We start from the raw sequence: 20,403 nt of genomic DNA, 5'->3' as shown, positions 1-20,403 counted from the left end.
ACTCTTGCAAGACTTTGCAACGATCAAGAATTCCATTCTAGGCACAATACTGAACCACAGGGTATTGTCCGTCTCGAAACGAGCTGAGAAATCTTACTGTCTGTTTTATGAACTTTTTGAAAGCCATGTTAAAAATGCTAATTTATAATCTTAGTGGACTAGATGTTCATATGGCAGTGTGTATTTAAAGATACATATTCACAATGGTTTTGATATTATAAACAGTATTTTAATAAAATGGTATTTAAGAAAATATCAAAGAAGTAGTTAAATAATTAGCATTGCATTTTTTTACTTTTCGATTAAAAATAGACACGGTTGTGGTTGACAAACCTTTTTGCATGTGAAATGTGTAACATTGCTTAAGTTGTTGTTTTAGGGTTACTGTCGCAACCTGTAAGCTCTGCTCTATCCTTCGATCCGTGTCGGGCTAATATATTCACTGATACATTTGCCATGTAGCTTTGTAGCTTTAAATATATACACTCACCTAAAGGATTATTAGGAACACCATACTAATACTGTGTTTGACCCCCTTTCGCCTTCAGAACTGCCTTAATTCTACGTGGCATTGATTCAACAAGGTGCTGAAAGCATTCTTTAGAAATGTTGGCCCATATTGATAGGATAGCATCTTGCAGTTGATGGAGATTTGTGGGATGCACATCCAGGGCACGAAGCTCCCGTTCCACCACATCTCAAAGATGCTCTATTGGGTTGAGATCTGGTGACTGTGGGGGCCATTTTAGTACAGTGAACTCATTGTCATGTTCAAGAAACCAATTTGAAATGATTCGAGCTTTGTGACATGGTGCGTTATCCTGTTGGAAGTATCCATGTTCTCATTCTGTTTACACCAAATTCTGACTCTACCATCTGAATGTCTCAACAGAAATCGAGACTCATCAGACCAGGCAACATTTTTCCAGTCTTCAACTGTCCAATTTTGGTGAGCTCTTGCAAATTGTAGCCTCTTTTTCCTATTTGTAGTGGAGATGAGTGGTACCCGGTGGGGTCTTCTGCTGTTGTAGCCCATCCGCCTCAAGGTTGTGCGTGTTGTGGCTTCACAAATGCTTTGCTGAATACCTCGGTTGTAACGAGTGGTTATTTCAGGCAAAGTTGCTCTTCTATCAGCTTGAATCAGTCGGCCCATTCTCCTCTGACCTCTAGCATCAACAAGGCATTTTTGCCCACAGGACTGCCGCATACTGGATGTTTTTCCCTTTTCACACCATTCTTTGTAAACCCTAGAAATGGTTGTGCGTGAAAATCCCAGTAACTGAGCAGATTGTGAAATACTCAGACCGGCCCGTCTGGCACCAACAACCATGCCACGCTCAAAATTGCTTAAATCACCTTTCTTTCCCATTCTGACATTCAGTTTGGAGTTCAGGAGATTGTCTTGACCAGGACCACTCCCCTAAATGCATTGAAGCAACAGCCATGTGATTGGTTGATTAGATAATTGTATTAATGAGAAATTGAACAGGTGTTCCTAATAATCCTTTAGGTGAGTGTAGTCTTTTTGAACTAGTCAGGAAGTTTCGGGTCCTGAAAGTTACACTATTTTAACTGTTTTATTTCAAATGATTGAACTGCAGTTGAATTGAACATCAATTTGTTGTAGCATTTCCCTTTTAAGATATTAAGTATTGTTAGAAGTTTGTAAAGATTAAAGATTGAATATTGAGTGGCATAGAGAGAATCTTTGTCCATTACATCTTTTCTCTAGCAGGGTTAACATTACCATAAATGTATTGTTCAATATCTCTTTCTATCCTTCTCAAAATAACACTGTTTTGAATGGATATATACATCTCGTTATCCTTTCAAACAGACTGGTGTTTTCTATATCACACTCACAAACACTGTTTTCTTCCAGTGTGAGGAAAGTGCTTAGACCTACGCACACCCAGGCTGAACCGGCGAGTTGCTTATGTCTTTAACAAGCTGAGAAATTTTCTCTTCTTTAACCTTGGCTGGCTGACAAAGCTGAACACACCACTCTTCCTCTTTCTCTTGATTTTGTGCTGAGAGCTTTGAGTGCCGCACATGACCTCAGAAATAAATAAAAAAAATCCCTCTTTCACCCTTCCTCATGCTCTTACTCCTTCTGTATCTGTCTCTCTTTCCCTGTGAGCCTACGGCAAGGTCTGCACACGGGACTAGTCCAGCAGGACATCATCCCTCTCTCTTTGTCTTTTCCATTAGATTTTTTCCTTCTCTCTCTCTCTCTCTCTCTCTCTCTCACACACTCTCGCACACACACACACACACACACACACACACACACACACACACGCACACTTTCTGTGTTCACACACACACACATGCACACTTTCTGTGTTCTTTGTCTCCTCTTCATAATTTGAAGCCTCAGATATGAACAGCCTCAGATATGAACTCTCGAACTCTGCCTACTCCTGTCATCCTTGCTGCTGGCTCTTGTCTAGAAGGGAACCCTAGATCTACAAAACTCTTGCAAATGCCTTCTTCAACATTAATAATCAGTGTTTTTTATTTTGTATTTTTGATGCCTATAGAAACCCTGCACCTAACCTCAACCCTAACCAGCCAATGTGAACATCTAGAGACTTGGGTCAATCGAGCCATACCATGTACACACAACCGAGGAGCTATCAGATTAGATAAGTTGATAAAATGTCAGAGAACCATGAGCAGGAAGATTATATTCAACTATTATATCACGTGTGCTGTATGTAATGTAGATCACTGGTGATTGGTTTAAAACTATACAGGATGCACGGCTTCCCTTAAAATGTAATTAAAATTGTGCAATGACATTAATGAAATCAAATTGATCAAATTGCATTTAATCTATGTATGGCCCCATTTACACCTTGCATTAACATGCATTTCATATCCGAATAGTATCTGGATTTTCTTTAGCTTAATTGCATTTACATTTTGCAGTCAAATGCGTCTCCACTGTGATTGGATAGAGCTCCGATCAAAATTACCCAGGCAAAATGGAAAACACTACTTATATATTACATCATAGGCTGTGTGGGAACTGAAAATTCTCTATCATTTAGCGAATTTGAAAAACGTTGGTGGATAATTGGAACACTTCAACAGTCAGGCTTTTTTCTGCATTGAAAACTTTTTGATGGCCACCAAAGCTTAATTTCGAGTTGGCGAAACAAATGCAATGATATTTGTCTTGCGTTCGATGCTTGGCTAAATGTGCTTCATCTGACACGCATGATTACAAGGCAGAAGAGAGAAGTGAGCGAGTGGGAATTTGAGGAGAGAAACGTGATATTCCATGTATATTTCCATTGAATAATTCATGGGATATTGTTCATTGTTTGAGTAACATGATTGCAAGACAGCAGTGTCTGCTGTGTACTTCACATTGCGATGGCTGAATTAACAGAAAAAGGTAAGAACACCCAAAGTGATGCTTTAACAATGGATGAATAATAATATAATCATATAATAATAACCTCGTCACATAATTCATTACATACATATTTGTATCCGGATAATGAAAACACATTTGCATCTACACCTTCTTTGAATGTGGTCAGTATCCATTCCTGACCACCTCTGAATGTGGTTTCAGTGATCCGATCACGATCCGATCACAATGCATCATGGGTGCATTTATTCTTGTATTTTGTAAAGCATGATCTGATCGTGATCCGATCACATAGAACACATGTTAATGCCAGGTGTAAAGGGGACCTATAATTCAGACAGTTACTGTCCCAGTTCAACATTTTAGGTAACAAAAGAGTACAATATCATACAACACTTTAGAGATGTTTATTCTGTTGATGCTATCTGCATGATTATGTCCATTGGACTTAGCGGATGCATGGCCCATAGAACCACATTGAAGTCGTGCATGAAGCTGAAGCATGTGTCTCATTGAGTTCAATGGAGCAAAAGATTGATTGTAATTGGACAAGAGGCTTTAAACGTGTCATTTTGGGTCCTGCCCTGACACCGTGTGCCACTGGTTGTCTACGGGAACCTCATGAGCACTATTTGCATGAGCGAAATTGGACCAAAAAAAAAAAGAGAATAATTAAATAAATAATAATAATAAATAAAAAGATGTGAGTACACTTTTTTTTTTTTGACAAACATCTGTTCTTCCCCTCTTTTGAACAGCACCAGCCACCACTGATCTAGATGATACACATCTTCATAGTTTTACTTCTAATGTTAATGAAGAAATGATTTCATTTAATTTAGGTACAAAAATTATGAAAATAAATGTCATTTTGCAGACACAATTCAAAGCCAAAATTGCTGCATGTAAGTTGAGCTGTTTCTTGAGAATGAAATCCCATACTCAGGCCAAAAAGAGAGAAAAACACCTGTTAAAGTACTCTAACAAAGGAAAGCCTCAATGCTATACAAATGTCACTGAACTCTGCACCTTCAGACGATGCAGAAATCCCTTTTTCAATGTGCTTCAGATGTTTTACCTTCTCAGTGTGAGTGTGTGTTCTTTGCACTCACCTTCCTATTTCTCATTTTCCCCTCATTCATTCAACATTCTGCTTTTCCCTCCATATGTGTTTTTAAATGTATTGAATGTCAACGTGTTTTATAGCATCTTCTCCTCCAATGCGTTCAAGCACTCGGTCAGTTCAGGTCAGATATCTCGCTCTGTCCCTCTCTCTCACCACATGTCATAAGAGAGCATTCTGGATAGGCTATTTATAATACGTAAACACTCAGAATCTCCAGAGCAGTGTAGAGGAAGCCACTTTGAAACTGTAGTTTGGCAAGTGACATGCTACTGCAATTTGAAGTTGTTACAATGTAAGCTACATTGTACTACATTACAGCAATGTGAATTGGGAACAGTATCTTTTAAATAAAACATCAGATGATATTATTAAACTTTTCAGTATGTATTTATTTGGCAGAATATGTGAATCTCACAATGACTGCATTAAACAGCTTTTTAACAGAATCAAATGCAGCTAGTAAAACCCCAAAACACCCAGATTCATGTAAATATCTTGGCAGTTAAATGTGAAAATGCATTTAACTAAATATTTTGCCCCTTTGCTAATAAAAAAAAATACAAAAATCTAAACTGAATCACACTTCCTAATTTTTTTTTCTTCCATTTTTGCCTCCGCTTTGGGACGAGATGGTGATCCCATGTCTAAATCTTTTATGTGACCTTTTTGTTTTTAACTCTATAGTTTAGTTATGTACCTGCGGTAAAACATATTTAATTTTTAAGCCTGGGAAGCTGACACTGGAAAGAGATGAACTGTTTTATGTGCCGTTTTAAGGTTTTATGTGCTGTGAATTATGATGGGTTGTGTAAAATACTGGAGAGAGAGATTGTAAAGGGAGAGTCTACACGTTGTGGTGTTCTTTTGATGTCATTTTAAGACATACAAGTGTGGCATTGGTATGGGGTTGCATCCCACTGCAAATGCCTGTGGATTCTTAGTGGTCATAAAAGTGCACACACATACCTGCAGTCAGACCAAGGTGTCATGATGAGCCACGCAGATGAGATGGACTGACACAGCGATGTATGTGAGATGTACTGTAGGCCCTCAGTGGAGAATAACCATTATTCATTTGAGGGATATGATTGAATTAGCATTGGGGAGGTGAAGTGTTTGCTGATCAGAACGAGAGAGAGAGTGTATTACTGTTCTATTAGCAGTGCTGTCATTGAGGGATTTGTCAGGTATGGCAGCCATCTTCTTTTTCTTGCTCTTTCTTCCTATTTTCTCTCTCTCTCTCTCTCTCTCTCTCTCTCTCTCTCTCTCTCTCTCTCTGTCTCTCTCACCTTAAAAGGATAATTCACCTGAAAATTAAAATGATTTGCCTCATTGTTGTTCCAAACCCTTAAGGAATATTCACCCAAAAATTGAAATTCTGTCATAATTTGCTCACCCTTATGCCATCCCAGAATTGCATGACTTTCTTTCGACTGCTGAACTCAAATGAAGATGATTAGAAGAACTTTTGGTCCATACAATGCAAGTGAATGGGTGCCAAATTTTTCAATCACCAAAAATCACACAAATCAGCATAAAAGTTATTTATATGACTCCAGTGGTTAAATGTATATCTTCTGAAGTGATATGAGAAGTGTGGGTGACAAACAGATCTCTTTCACATTCCTCTTGTGTTTTTGGTAAGTCACATTCTTGGGCAGACTCCGGGCAAGGAGGAGAATTTCAAGCAAAAAGGGACTTAAATATTCATATGTTTCTCACTCACACCTTTCATATCACTTATGAAAATATTGATTTAAACACTGGAGTTGTATGGATTACTTTTATGATGTATTTTTGGAGCTTAAAAATGTTGGCACCCATTCACTTGAATATTATGGACCTACAAAACTGAAATATTCTTCTAAAAATCATAATTTATGTTCTTCAAAAGAAAGAAAGTCATACACATCTGTGATGGCATAAGGGTGAGTAAATGATGAGAGTTTTAATTTTTGGCTTAACTATCTCTTTATAACTTATTTTCACGGCTATTCTATTAAGAATATCCCGGCTACTCTTTTCTGTATAATAAAAGTGAATGAGGACTGGGACTGTCAAGTTTCAAAATTAAAAAAACAATAAAAAAACAAAACACATGGTCCAAATGACTTATCCATTATTCTGTGTATTAGACTTCTGAAGCTGTATAATTACATTGTGAGAGGAACAGATCAAAATCAGATCAAAGACTTGCAATATATTGGTAAAAAAAAATTTAAAGAGTGGCCAGGATGTTCTTCAAAATAGCACTTTTTGTGTTCTAATGACAGAAGCATTATTACAACCCATTTCTTATCATGCCAATATCAGAATTCTTCTAATTACCCTTTATACAGCTGCAGATTCAACCCCAATTTCATAACATCTTACCTTACTTTTGTCCCCCTGTTTCTCATTTATTTTCCTCTTCTCTTCAGGCTTTTCCACTGTGATGCCATTTCCACTGGAGCTTGATTCAACCCTCATCTCTCTCTCTCTCTCTCTCTCTCTCTCTCTCTCTCTCTCTCTCTCTCTCTCTCTCTCTCTCTCTCAGGGGACATATTCTTGATTTGGACCCATTTCACGTTGATAAAAACACTAGGGGGCACTGCTTATCCTTTGTAACTGCTTTTGCATGCACCAAAGTGGATGAGAGTTATGTGTGCCTGTGTGTTGAGGATGAGATTCACTTGCTTTTCCAAACTGCATTCACAGTTAAACATGACAGTTTACCTCACTGCCTAGTTTTACCCCATTCTCTTTCTCACTAGTTATGTTGGATTTATTTTGTGACCATTACACTTTGCAAAGAAAATGAACTAATGCGGCCTCAAAGATTTACCTCCGGCTCATGCCCTTATAATGCTTCCTTTTGCCAATATTCAGCGGAGGAGTGAGCAAGTAATCCTGTATTTTCTGTTATATATATCTGAGATAAAATGCTGCACACACAGACACTAACAAAAGACAAATAGACAAGTTTATTTGACTCATCGGTGACATTTAAATCAAGGGTAGGACTTAGTCAGCACCTTGAATGTCGAATTGCAATTCTTTCTACACTGAAAATTCTCATAAATGTGGGTATTCATTTTTACATGGTTCTGAATTATCAAAAGTTCAAAAAGAAAATGAAGAGAAGCGTAATAAATACTTTTTATTTCTATAATTGTTGCATCATGATTTGCAAACTCCATGAATATTGCTCTACACATTCAGAGGTGTAAAACACAATAAAAAACAAAGGAAACCTTTAAAAACTAGTCACTGTTATTATAAAGGCAACTCCACAGAAAGAAAAAAATCACAATTGACAACATAATCATTGCATTCATTCTTACCTTTATATGCATAAAAATGCCTTCCGTAGCTTCAAACTAAATAAATAAAATGTTTTCCTTTACAATGTCCTCAGCTGAGGTGGTAATTACCACACTCTGACAAATTGCTGACAGCAGTTAAATAGTTAAAAAGATAATTCTTGCTGTAAGTGGTGTATTAGGAGGGAAAGGTCATTGTTGGTCTATTTAGTACGTTGATTCCCTTTCCTAGCGAAGTCCAGACTTTGTCCCTGTGTGCTTGAGTGACATGGGCTTTCTCTGTAATAACATCCCTAGTAATGGGCTATAATAATAGATATTGTGCTAATCAGAAAGCACAATATCTATTATCTAAAAGGAATGCACAACAATGCTACTTTTTGTTCATTTGAATGCTAATTACTCTAGTTCTTTTTTTTAGTTCTAGTTCTCGTTCTAGTTCTGTATTTATGTGAGTCATATCAATTAAAGTGTCATTATGGTGTTATTTTAACATTTTGTTTGGGAAGTTTATTTTTTTTATTATTTTTTTGTAATCATCTTATTCTAAGATTATAGCACTTGGCTATTTGTTTTGCTGTGGAGGGAATCTCAAGTAACATTTTCTGTTTTAGTTTTAATTTCAAAGCTGATTTATTTTAACACTTTTTTAATCAAGATACAAGGAATTTAAAATGTTTTAACACTCAAAATGTAAAACACTTATCAGAGAAAGAAAAAAAAGCATTAAACTAATTAGAAATGATTTAATTATTTTTTTTTTTTATATAGAATTTGATAATATTACAGGATAAATTATTTCACTTTTCTTTTAGTTTGTCTGTGTGTATGTGTCTGTAAAAGTGTGTGAGGAGGTTGTGAAGCCATAATATTTTTATCTTTTTCTCACTCACTCTCTCCTTTCTTCATCTCCTGGATAAAACGTAGCTGGTGGCTATGGGAAGTTAATTTCAGATTGTTATATATTTCCATTAATTTCGACCGTCTGGTCTGCCTTTGAGAACAGGGGTATCACAGGCTCATTTTTGGGGGGTTCAGGAGTTCTTTCCCTTCGGCAGGCGAGGTTTGGCTTGACACTGATGCCTGAAAGCACACATGTGCACACACACACATTAGCAATACCTCTTTTCATAGACACCTACGTACTTAGAATCATTCACAGACAATATGCAGTCTGTAACATACACACACCTGACCTCCTGGTACTCTCTGGATCAAGTGAGGGAACTCCCTTAAGGTTTTTAAAAGGCTTCATATTTTCTTTTCTTTCCTGCTTCATCTTGACTGATTAAAATGCAGGCCATTTCTATGCTCTTTACTCTGCATGCGTTTATGTTTTTTTCTTTCTGATGACAAACACTTTGTAAATATTATGTCTGGTCATTGTTTAAAACAGATGTAAGAGTTACTGTAAATATCAAAATCTAGGCAGAAAATATCTGTTTGCGGTTTAGCTATGTATTTCATGTTTTAGCACAGTGGTTCACTACTGTTGGTCTGTTCTTAAAGGGTCATGAACAGAAGGGAAAAAACAAGACTTAATGCACATAATAAAATGCCAACCATAAACTGTATGGTTTTATGCCCCAATAAAACTAACCGTATTATTGCAAATAGTTAGCGTTGCAAAAAAACAGTAAATAAGCTTATCAATTTTTTAAGGGTTGAAGAAAACTCATCCCACGTTGTTGGCCATACATCCATTTAAACTCTACAGTAATTTGGCGCTACTTCATCTGCCTCAAGGTAGAAGCTTGCCGAATTGGGCAGATGCCAACATGGACAAGAAAATTCGACCCATTACTACTTTAAATACAGGTTCACTTGCAGCTAAGGATAACAGGTTTATGCCGCCACAATGTTTTTGTTTGGTGTCCCATTAGCTGCCAAAAGCATGAAACATTTAAACGTTTAGAAATAAAAAAATTAAAAAACATGTTAAAAAGTTGCCTATTGTTGGCCTGTGCAGTTTATGATAAACAATGTTGGTACTATTTTGGGTTACCACTGATGTCCAGTGTAAAATCTGGGTCCTGAAGCAATGTCAGTTAAGGACCATTGTTTTAGCATATCTTGCCATATCATGATCATATTTTGTGGTTTATTATGTGGGAATAAATACTTGAGTCTAAGCATCTTTTATTGATATTCTGTCCACCGTGACCCTATAATGATGTCATATTAATTACAAGTTGTGTGTACTTAATGTTCATCCAAATAATCATACTTTTATCATTGTGTGTACTCTACACAGCTGTATTTCTGTCAGACATGCACTCTGCTCTGATAGTTTGTCTCAGCGCTCTGACTGCGAGTTCAGCTTTCCTGTAAACACTTCGGGCAGCCTGACCCCTGTCTCTCCAGCCGTCTGCCTGAACTGGCCCTCACCTCCCCCGGCTGACGAGGCCCAGCCTGTACGTGTCAGTGGGCGTCTGAGTTATGACAGACCCTCGTCTCCCTCTTTGCTACATCCTTCACTCTCACTCTCTCAGAGAGTCCCTCATTCCTCCAGTCGGGAGAGTCAATGATCCAAAACTCTGTTAAAACAGGGTCAGCCCCATATGTGCACTTATAGGGAGTCAGTTTAACCTGCTCAAAAACACTTACGGCTATTATTATAGCTTATAAATCATTAAGAAAGTTTAATTATATGAAAATTTCATGGTGAAAATGTACAGGGTGACACATGGGAAAGAGAATTTAATGGGCCAGCAAATCCCAGTGCAGAGAAGGGAAATATCGAGGTTAGCTTTCTATTTTACGGCACTGCCGAAAGGCACAGGGAGACACATAGATTGGTTTTGCCCTGTTGATGTACACGGACAACGCACATTTGAAATACCACACAATTTCAGTACACTCTGCAGTTTCATAAGTGATGAAGATGTTGCGTGATTACACCTTACACCGTTCTTCCTTAAGTAAAATTTCCCCTAATTAACACAAGAATTTAATTAGCCGCCGGGATTTAATCTATTTTTGGGAGACATCATCTTGCCAAATATTAATGTTGGGAACTTTTTTGTGTGTTGTTTTCTATAATTTTTTCTGTTGTACTTAATAACTGAAGGTTGCTGAGGAGTAATGTATTCAGATGAGTAGTGATGTCATAGTCGTGCTATGAAAATATAGATACATATGTTAAATATCCTTATCTAGTAATCACAAACCACTAGATTATGGAAAATGTAAAAATTAATTGGTCAAAAGGTATTGGAAACTTTTGTATGATATAATTATTGTCATTTTAATAATATCTTTAGGAATAAGAAGTAAAATTAGTAGATCATCCTAAATTTGAAGCAGTGGTCTATGACCAATTCGCAAGTATTAAAAACCAACAACTGCCCACCAACAGTTGTGGACTGCTGAATGAGCCGCACTACATGTGACGATACAAACAAAGAGTATAGACACAAAAGAAGTGTTTGCAATGATGATACGCACACCCACATTTGTCGGTACAGTGTGCAGACTCCGCTCTCTCTACAGGGTGCATGGCGTTGCAGAATCAATGCTGAACGAGTCCAAAATGAGGGGCCCCATCAGCCTTTTATCATCCAAACCGGGTCCTCATGGGCCCTGTGCCAGGCACAGCTGCTCAGGGGCCCCTCTTTCTCTGATGAGCACAAAAATACACACACACACACACACACACACACACACACATTGGTGTGGTTATCCTTATGAGGACTCTCCATAGACATAATTATTTTTATACTGTATGAACTCTAGATTCTATCCCCTAAACCTAACCCTTACTGCATTTTTACATTTAAAAGCATTGTTTAGTATGTTTTTTTAAGCGATAAGAATGATGGGAATACTAGAAATGTCCTCGTAAACCACATTTATAGCATAATACCCTTGTAATTACAAGTTTGAAACCTAAAAAAATATCCTCGTAAACCACCCAAACCTGCCCCCACACACTAGTGCATTGTATCTGTATGTCTGACTCTCTATCGAGATTTTTTTTATGGCATGTTAGATATTTTAAGTGCAAGCACACTTGCCTCACTGCACTAAAAAACTAGACCCCCTGTGAGTTAGTTCACTACCTTTACAACTACTTGTCATTGTACAAAGATATACCACACCTTAAAAACAGGCATAAGGGGCTATTGAATCCAAACATTTTATGTTCATCTGCAGTTTTTCAATCGATTTTGTATGAAAATATGTCCTAGATGGACGTATTTGACCGTTGCGTAGCATCTCACTGTCTCACATGTCTTCTGTAGGAGTGCCATGTTTTTTAGTCTAGTATGTCTACTAGAACTTCAGCTGTTAAAAATGTGTATCCAGACTCCTACATCCTTTAATATCTGTTGCTAATGCAAGAACTTGTTCTGTGCCTAATTTTCAGGTCACTGTCATTCAGATCTCAGAAAACAGTAAGCTTCAGGAGTCACCTGTGTGTGGCCTTGATTCGACAGTGACTGTTGACCATCTGCACCCCACCCCTGTGCCCCCTTCACTTGCTCTTTCACTCATCCTGCCCTTGTGTTTTCCTCTGTCCTCTTTGTTTTCCACGAGTGCAAGCTCGACACAGATCCGCTGCCTTTCCTGGCATGCCGCTCCTTATCCTCTAGCTTTTGTTTCTAGTAGGTGTCAAACGCTCACCGCTTGTGCTGTGTCAGTAAATATTTACCCGGCTTCCTTTTCCTTGCTCGCCTTTGCTGACGTGTGTATATGTCGATGTGTGTGTGTCTGTCTAGCTTGCTCCACAAGTGTCCACTTATACCCCACTCTCACACAGCCTTTCCAGGACAACACACGGGACGTTACCGTCCTTTGTGCATGTGGTGTTCCGCTCAGCCACAGGAAGTATTGGAGGAAGTTATTGCTGATCTCTCTTTACTTACAAACTGGCATAAATCAAAACTTGGCCATTGGATGCCACTTATGCCTATAAATGCATGTGACTTTGGCCGCACACATACTCGGTTAATGTACTCTTGGCTGGTTGCTTGCACGGGTTAGATATGTCCACATCGACACACACACTGCCTCCCCAGGGCCTCATAATGTACTGTGCTTAGGGTTTCCTTCCTGTTTCAAAGACAAAGGACAGGCAGGCATTGAGGCCAGTGCTTCAAAGCAGGGGAAGGTGTGAGTGTTGTCTCTTCCTGTGCAGGGTGTTGGAGCTCCAGGGCAGCTGCCACTGTTATCTTAACCCAAGCAGGGGGCCCAAGGAATGAGGGCTGGCCTGTGCCCTCTGGACCTGCAGAATGAAGAAAGGCCTCAACTTTCTTTAGTGCCCCTCTTGGTTCCACAGGTCAGTTGGTCTTAGTGGGGTCAGCACAAATATAGTGAAAGACTAAAACTGATTTAGTTTTGTTTGTCAATGATTAACCCTCCAGCCCTTAATGAAGCATTGTTTCTACAAGGGATTTGTCACAATGGTCGATTAGTCAGTAACGCATTACAGGTTCTATTGGGTATTGCTCACTATGGTTGACCTATGTTAACACAGCACTGTTCCTACTAGGGTAGGTCACAATGGTCAACTTTTCATCCAACAACTGATCAGTCAGCTGAGTTTTTTTAAATATGATTTTTATGTATTTTTTTGTGGAGGTGATATTCTTAGTGCCGGTGCTGATTAGGACATTGGCAACGCTCTGTGATGTAGCTGTTAGACAGTTTTCGTGGTGAAAACCTTGGTGGAACTTTTGGAACTTGCATATTTAAATTTGTACCCTTTTAAATATGGAAACCATACTTTTACAGACAGACATCTATGGCTGCTGTGTTGCATCTCACGCTTTAAAAACATGTCTTTGGGACCCCCGTTTTTTTTTTTATACAAGAAAACCTCCCACCCACGTCCTTAGAAACGTGTCTGATTGGGGTCAGTTGAACTTGAAGCCAGCCCAATAACAGGGCTCTGTTAAAACATTTGTTTGTCGGTCAGGCAACCTACAGACTAGCTGATTTTGAAAATGTATGGTTTTGCACATCCCTAATTTCACCATAGCAGAAAAAGTGGGATGGATATTATGGACATATCGGATCCAACAACTCTATTTGGTGAATATACTTTATATGTTGCCCAAAATATTCTGCTTTTGCATGGGTGTGCTTGCATGCGGCTGTGCTTGCTGTGCATTATGAGCAGTGTTGGCTCTCTCTCGCTGGTCATTATTGAACATTTAATCAATCAAATATTTAAGCTTAATTTTACCACACAGTGGGTTGTCCATATTATGGTAGAAGTTTGGATGCATTAGTCTGGACTAAGCACCGATGCAAACAGCATGGCTTCTTCTGGATTCACTTGCAAGCGTTACTGTGTGCATTCACACTGTCTTTCCTCACCATGATAATTGCCACTTTTTTCATGGTGCTATTTGTTAGTAAGCACATTTCTTTTTAAAAGCCCATGTTATTTATTTATCTATTTGCTACTTTTTTCCTCCCTTATTCTTTCAGCAATGTTTTGAGTGCTTCCTCCCCCCACCCCCACCCCCCTGCCTCCAGGGACGCCATTGTGGATTACCATTCAGTTCTCACCTAATTATCTGGTGACTTGCATTGGCTTTGACACGTAATTATCAAAGCCCTAAATAATTTTCTTATTGCTTGTGTGTTTTCATGGAAGTCTTATGGAGAGCATTCGCTTTGGCCGCCACAACGGCTGAAATGGTGGCGTATTTATCACCGCACGAGTGTCGCCTCCCCCCCTTTGTTATCTGTAAACTCTCCTCTTTGCGCGTGTATGTGTGTTTCACACTATTTTCTTTTCGAGGGGGAAAAAAACGCTTCCATTGCGGTCAGCTTCATTAAAGAAAATGCGATTTCCAACAACTGAATTTGAGGCAATTAGCTCACTTTGTGACGTGAAGCCACTTAAAGTGCTAAATGCTGTATTTTACTGTAGAGGTTACTGAAGAGGTCAACAGTGAGACAGAGAGGAGAATCAAGGGGAGGGGGAGGAGGGCATGGAAATGTGACAGTGGGTATTTTGTCCTCATCAGCTAAAGGAACAGACCATTTCGGCTGGTCCGAAATCATCCTGGTGTCTTTAATTGGGTATCTACTGATTGGTGTCTCATAGCAACTAGGGCATATAAGAAACTGTAATGAGAATGATGGATAAAGAGAAAAGACTAAATAAGGCTCATCCAGAGATACATTGAAAGGCAGCTATCAGAGGTTTCTCATTGGCAGACCCTTTCATACTAATTGAAAAAATGCCTCGGCTGACCACTTACCTCACCTCAGCATTTTCAGCATCACATAATATAAAAAATATTTAACAACAACCTACTTCTGCCTATGAATGGAGATGCAGTGACTTTACTACAGTGATTTCAAGGCAGCACTGTATTGATATTCGTCAAACATTCTGGTGAGGGATTTGTTCTAAACAAACGGTTTCATTAATTTCAGACTTGTTTTTAGATAATTTCAGCTTCAGATGTGCCATCTCTTTTGGTCTATTGTGAACTATATACATTTGAAGAAGAATTTAAAGTCTACATGAAATCAAAATTGACCGTCTTTACTTTAATTAATTTGTGCACATTATTCCAAATTAAAAACTTTTGTCTTTTATTAAAATTTGATGATCACGAATTCCTATAATTGTGATTAGTCTTGTCTTAAGATGTGCCTTTGTTCAAAGTAAACATTGTTCTTTTGTTGCCTTGCAAACACTGGTATTTTTGTCAGGTCAAATTAAATCTAGTTTATTTAATTTAGCTGCTAACACACTTGTCTTGAAAAGTATGGAGCAATGTTTTCGTTTCATCTCTGAGGCTATGTCATCTCTGTCTCTTTCCAACCTTCCACATCTCTTCACTTCTTCCGTCGTCTCGGCTCCTCAAGCCAGATGCTCAAGTGCAAAGAAAAGGGCAGGAGTGAGATAGCAAATGTTTCAACATCTGTCTCTGTTGATTTTAGTGCAACAAGTACTTCCACATGTTTGCTTTTTCTTTGCGCTGTTTCTGGGCAGGAGGTTGATGAGCACAGCTGCCCGGCTTCTTTATTTTATGGGTATAGACCAGCTGAGAGAACAGCTAAAGTAGTGTTATAATGCCTCAGCTAATGTACGGAGGAATGTAGATTACGAGTGTTTTAAGGCTTTGGTCCCGTGCGTGCTGTCGTTCTTGCACGCTCGCTTTTCTTGATTGGCCAGACAATAAATTATTTATTTGTTCATTGTCTCATATGTTCTTTTAATAATTCCATTGCTTTGCTGTGCCCGTAGGGCATTTTGACTTGAATGAAGTGAGAGTTTACAGGGAAGGGCTCTCTGAAGTAAGTGTCTGTGTCTGTGTCTGTGTCTGTGTGTGTGTCTGTGTCTGTGTGTGTGTATGTGTGTGTTAGTTGTAGACAGTGTGCGTGTAGAGCACATAGGCTGTCACCGAAGGACATCAATCAGAGAAGCGTAATGGTGAAAATCTAATACATATGTTTCAGTTTTCCCAGCGGAGAACATCACAGATTCACACACATCAAAGCTACTCTCATTTTCCCCTTCATATCCAACACCCTTGTTTACTTTGAGGTTGTGTTTACATGATTTTGTCAGGCTGTCTTTCATAACACGAGAGCATTTATGTCATTATATACCATTACAGTCTTTTATGTGCTTAAATATTCATGCTTAACGTTTCCATTTTAGCATTACAGGCTTCCCACGACCATGGAAACATTTTTGATTTCCAGGTCAGAAACAGACATAAAAATCAATAAGAGCTTAAAAAGTAATGGACATGTTTATGGTCATTATGTATTTTTCTAATTATATTCAGCATTAAAATATTGTATCAACTCTTTCTGAGTGCAATCTCTATACACAAAAATGTTAATCCTCATAAAGGGATCACAACTGACTTGAAAAATATTTGAAATCTGTTGGCCAAAAGATGTGGGATCCCTGACATTAACATTGTTATGATATGACTCATTTGGACTTTTTCACATCCACATTTATCTAGAAAATGTTTACTTACCTTTCCAAAGTTCGAGCACTGTATTATCTGACACTTTTAGTCGTTTTTAAAAGGTTGGATTTGCTGGCCTCTTGGGTTTCATTGAAACAGGAAGACACTTTAGCCACACATGTGAGTCTTTCAGTCAGTTAATGTATGTGTGTGTGCTAGCCGCCACATACCTCATCCCCTTTTTCTTTAAGAGGATGCTCCTGAGAAAAGCTTATCAGCGGTGTGATGTATTAGTCCTTAGCGCCTTAATAGATTCCATGTATCTCTATACAGTCCCTTTAATTTAAATGTGCTCTGGGAATGTATTAAAATGACTATGGACACTTTGATGTAGCACCAGCCCAGGTGTACTTCCTGTAAAATGGATCACATGAAGTGATTGTTAACCTATTGTTGTCAAAATGGCCTCTTTTCTCTAGCCATTTATCTTGAATACAATAGTTAGTGTGACAGGCTAACTCCTGTGGATTGGACACAATCTAAAATTTATTTTTGAAAAGAAATTAACATGATTCTGTGAAGGTGTCGAATGGTAATTCCTTGGTAATTTGATATATACCATGATACTAAATAATTGCTGAAATCATGTACCATGATATTTACATGGTAATCCAAGATATAGTTCAAAGACTACCATGGTGTTAGATGGTTTGCTGGTCTTTGATGATTTGCCATGTAAAAAAAAATTTCAACATTCAAGGATAATCCTGTAGCTGTTTGTTGAGACACAATAGCATATGCTATTTACTAATATATCTCTTTCCACTCAGATGATTCAGCGGGAGCCTGAAGTGAAGAATTGTGTTCGTGCAGTGGCCATGACGGACTCTGTCCATAACGTCTGGCATCAGGAGGCCAATAAGTCCATTCAAGATTGGCTCAGAGAGGTACACCCGTCCTCATGATGTTCCATCTTCAGCGTTTTCCATAACCTTGATTGTACCCAATAACACCATCAATACAGGCTACACAACTCCAATCAAACACCGTGGCATTTCATTCAGTGAGCAGATACACTCCCGAAGCAGGAGTCACAGAAAAGCCAATAGTTTGTTTTTCATCCCGCACTCTTGTTTGTCTGTTTGGGCAGATGTCAATAAGAAATCAAAGCCAAATGCCGCCACACGCAGACGGACGCTCTGTTAGTATTTCAGTTTTATTTGGTTGCTGCCCTTTCGGCGGTGACCTCAAGTCCAGAGACAACACCTGGGAACACTCAATATGCACATAAATATGAGAGAGTGGATCCCAAGCCAGGGCTACAGGGGAGCCAGCCATGCAAATGCCAAGTGCAAACACACTCTTGTCTGTCGCCCGTTCTCCCCATGAACGGCAGACCACCCAGACCACCAGAAGAAATGTCTTTCATTCCTTTGTTTCTGCTGATCTGCTTTGCTCTGTCAGATGTTTGCTCGCCTTTTGTTTGCCTTTGTTTTGTTGATTTTTTCTTTTGTAGTTTCTCTTTTGGTTGTGATCTCCCTTTTCTTTCCATCTTTTTCATCCTGTAAAGTCAATCTTTCTTTCTTTCTTTCTTTCTTTCTTTCTTTCTTGCTTTCTATCTTAATATTTTTCTTTCTTGCTTTCTTAGTGTGTCATTCTTGTGGTAGCTTTACTTCAAGGTTGCATTGGCCTTCTTCTGCATGTAGATGTATTGATGAATGCAATGGTGACAATATGGTATAATTGGAATGTTAAGTGATTTTGATGTGTAATATTTACTCTCAACAATATATTCATCAGAAACTCACTACATGGCTCAGATGTGGTCAAGCAATTTTCTCTTTTAATTCATTATAATAATTGAAGCCAGAGGGTAGACTCTCACTTCAGCAGTGTTAAAGTCACTGTTTCAGTTCTCTTGTGTCACTCAATATCTGTATAATTCTGCAGGAATTGGAATTGTAGTTGTGTTAAGGTTCTCTGCTTTCTCCTGCCTGTGTCTCCCTCATTTAATCAGGGATATGGACAATCCCTTTAATAGTGAAGTCCATTGCAATCATGATTCGGACATTCAGGTTTGAGATCAGTATTTCTGGTCGGGCAGGCATCTCTGTGAGGTTTTGTTGGAGGCGAAGTGCCGTTACTTGCAAAAGGCTGAGGTCTTTCTTTGATAATTCCCCCTTCTCATCCTGAGGGAGCTGGAAATGAAGGGATGAGAGCCTAGAATTGGAGGGCTTTTCAGGACGAGAGCACAGTAGGACAGGTGATGTGGTGATAATGGGTCAGACTAAGGGCTTGAGAGGGGGAAGGGAAGACATGGAAAAGACAGGCATAAACAGAGCAACCTGAAGGAGGATGAGAGTCCCCCGGGAAGCAGCAGTATATACTGAAGGGGAAAAACACAGAGAGAAGATCTCACAGGAAAAAGAAATAAGGGAGAAATAGAGATGGGTAGAGAAAATACTTATCCATTATCCATGAGAATACCAGCACAAGCTGTGAAGAGGGATGTTTGAAAGGTTTTGGTCCATGGTATGCTGCTGCGATGGAAAGAGAAAGTACTCTAAAAAAAACAAAATACGTCCAGGAATGAAACACACTAGCACTTAACCTATCATTAATCAGTAATTAAAGTAACTCAATCAGTAGCCTTTAACCCAAACATGCAGAGAGATGCATGGATGGGGTGTTTTGCTTTTAGAGTGCTATGGGTCAGTTGCAGTATACAGTAACCTGTCACTTTTTTATCGCTCATTATCTGCAGTTTGACGGAATCGCACCTGCTCATCCTGCCTGTGTCCTAGTGGGTAACGTTATCCAGGCACAATTTCAAGTCTTCAAAGCACCTCATCTTTGATCCTGCCTAGTGCACATGTGAATCAGTGTCTCCACTATTACAAATGACACTTCGATCACAGCACCACTCTGGTCTCAGTAGCCATGGCAATGGCCACTACTGAAAACAGTGTAGTTTTTTTGTTGTTGTTTTGTTTTTTTGTGATTGTGTCGCAACATTTCAGGGTTTTTTTAAAGACAAAATAGTGCTATTTTACAGAAAACATTTAAGTAACAGTTATCTAGTTGATTGTGTTTCTCTTGTTTCTTTTTTTTTTTTTTTGCATATGCAGCTTTGAAATAAAATGTAAATAAAACTGACTTTCGTACAGTATTTTGTGACATTTGGATTACGTTATTGGTTACAATTTTAAAGGGACAGTTCTTCTAAAATTAATTACCCTCATGTTGATCCAAACCTGCATGTATTTATTTCTAAAATGAACCAAAAGGTACATTTAAAAAAAATCTTTGTTATAATTACATGTTGCATATTTGGCCACGAGACCAATGAGGTTTGATTTTATTCATGTAGACGCCATATTTGATTTTGAAGCACTTTCATTCTGTTCATTGCACAATGTGATTGTTGCTCTTCAGAACACTTTGAATACACAGTAGTGCATGATTTTAATGTTTACTGTGGGGGGTTTTTGTGGGTTTTTTGAAGCTTGACAGATTAGAGTCACTATTCTCATACAGTATTTAGTGTTGTTACAATACCAAAATATCATTAGCCAATACCGATACCAGTGAGATTTCACGGTTCTGTACCAATTTTGATATCACAGCAAAAATTTGTTAATATTGTAATGTGCTATTGAACACACTCCTTTATTCACACTCCTAAAACTTTAA

At 38.5% G+C, this 20,403-nt stretch overlaps 1 protein-coding gene across 3 annotated transcripts in view; it reads left to right on the top strand.

Moving 5' to 3' along the window:
• Positions 1–20,403, top strand: part of LOC127636013 (cotranscriptional regulator FAM172A homolog) — a 214,340-nt gene that overhangs the window by 123,385 nt on the left and 70,552 nt on the right. For 2 of the 3 annotated variants that reach the window (XM_052116378.1, XM_052116387.1), the window contains exon 9: positions 17,541–17,657. In XM_052116378.1, the coding sequence (XP_051972338.1) occupies positions 17,541–17,657 (117 nt within the window). Of the gene's footprint in view, positions 1–17,540; positions 18,181–20,403 lie in introns of those variants that run through there. The other variant, XM_052116370.1, reaches the window with a different exon arrangement.

This window comes from Xyrauchen texanus, chromosome 4 (genome assembly GCF_025860055.1).
Source record: "Xyrauchen texanus isolate HMW12.3.18 chromosome 4, RBS_HiC_50CHRs, whole genome shotgun sequence".
NCBI lineage: Eukaryota > Metazoa > Chordata > Actinopteri > Cypriniformes > Catostomidae > Xyrauchen > Xyrauchen texanus.
Note: the sequence above shows the minus strand (reverse complement) of the source record. Positions and strands in the feature narration are given on the sequence as shown.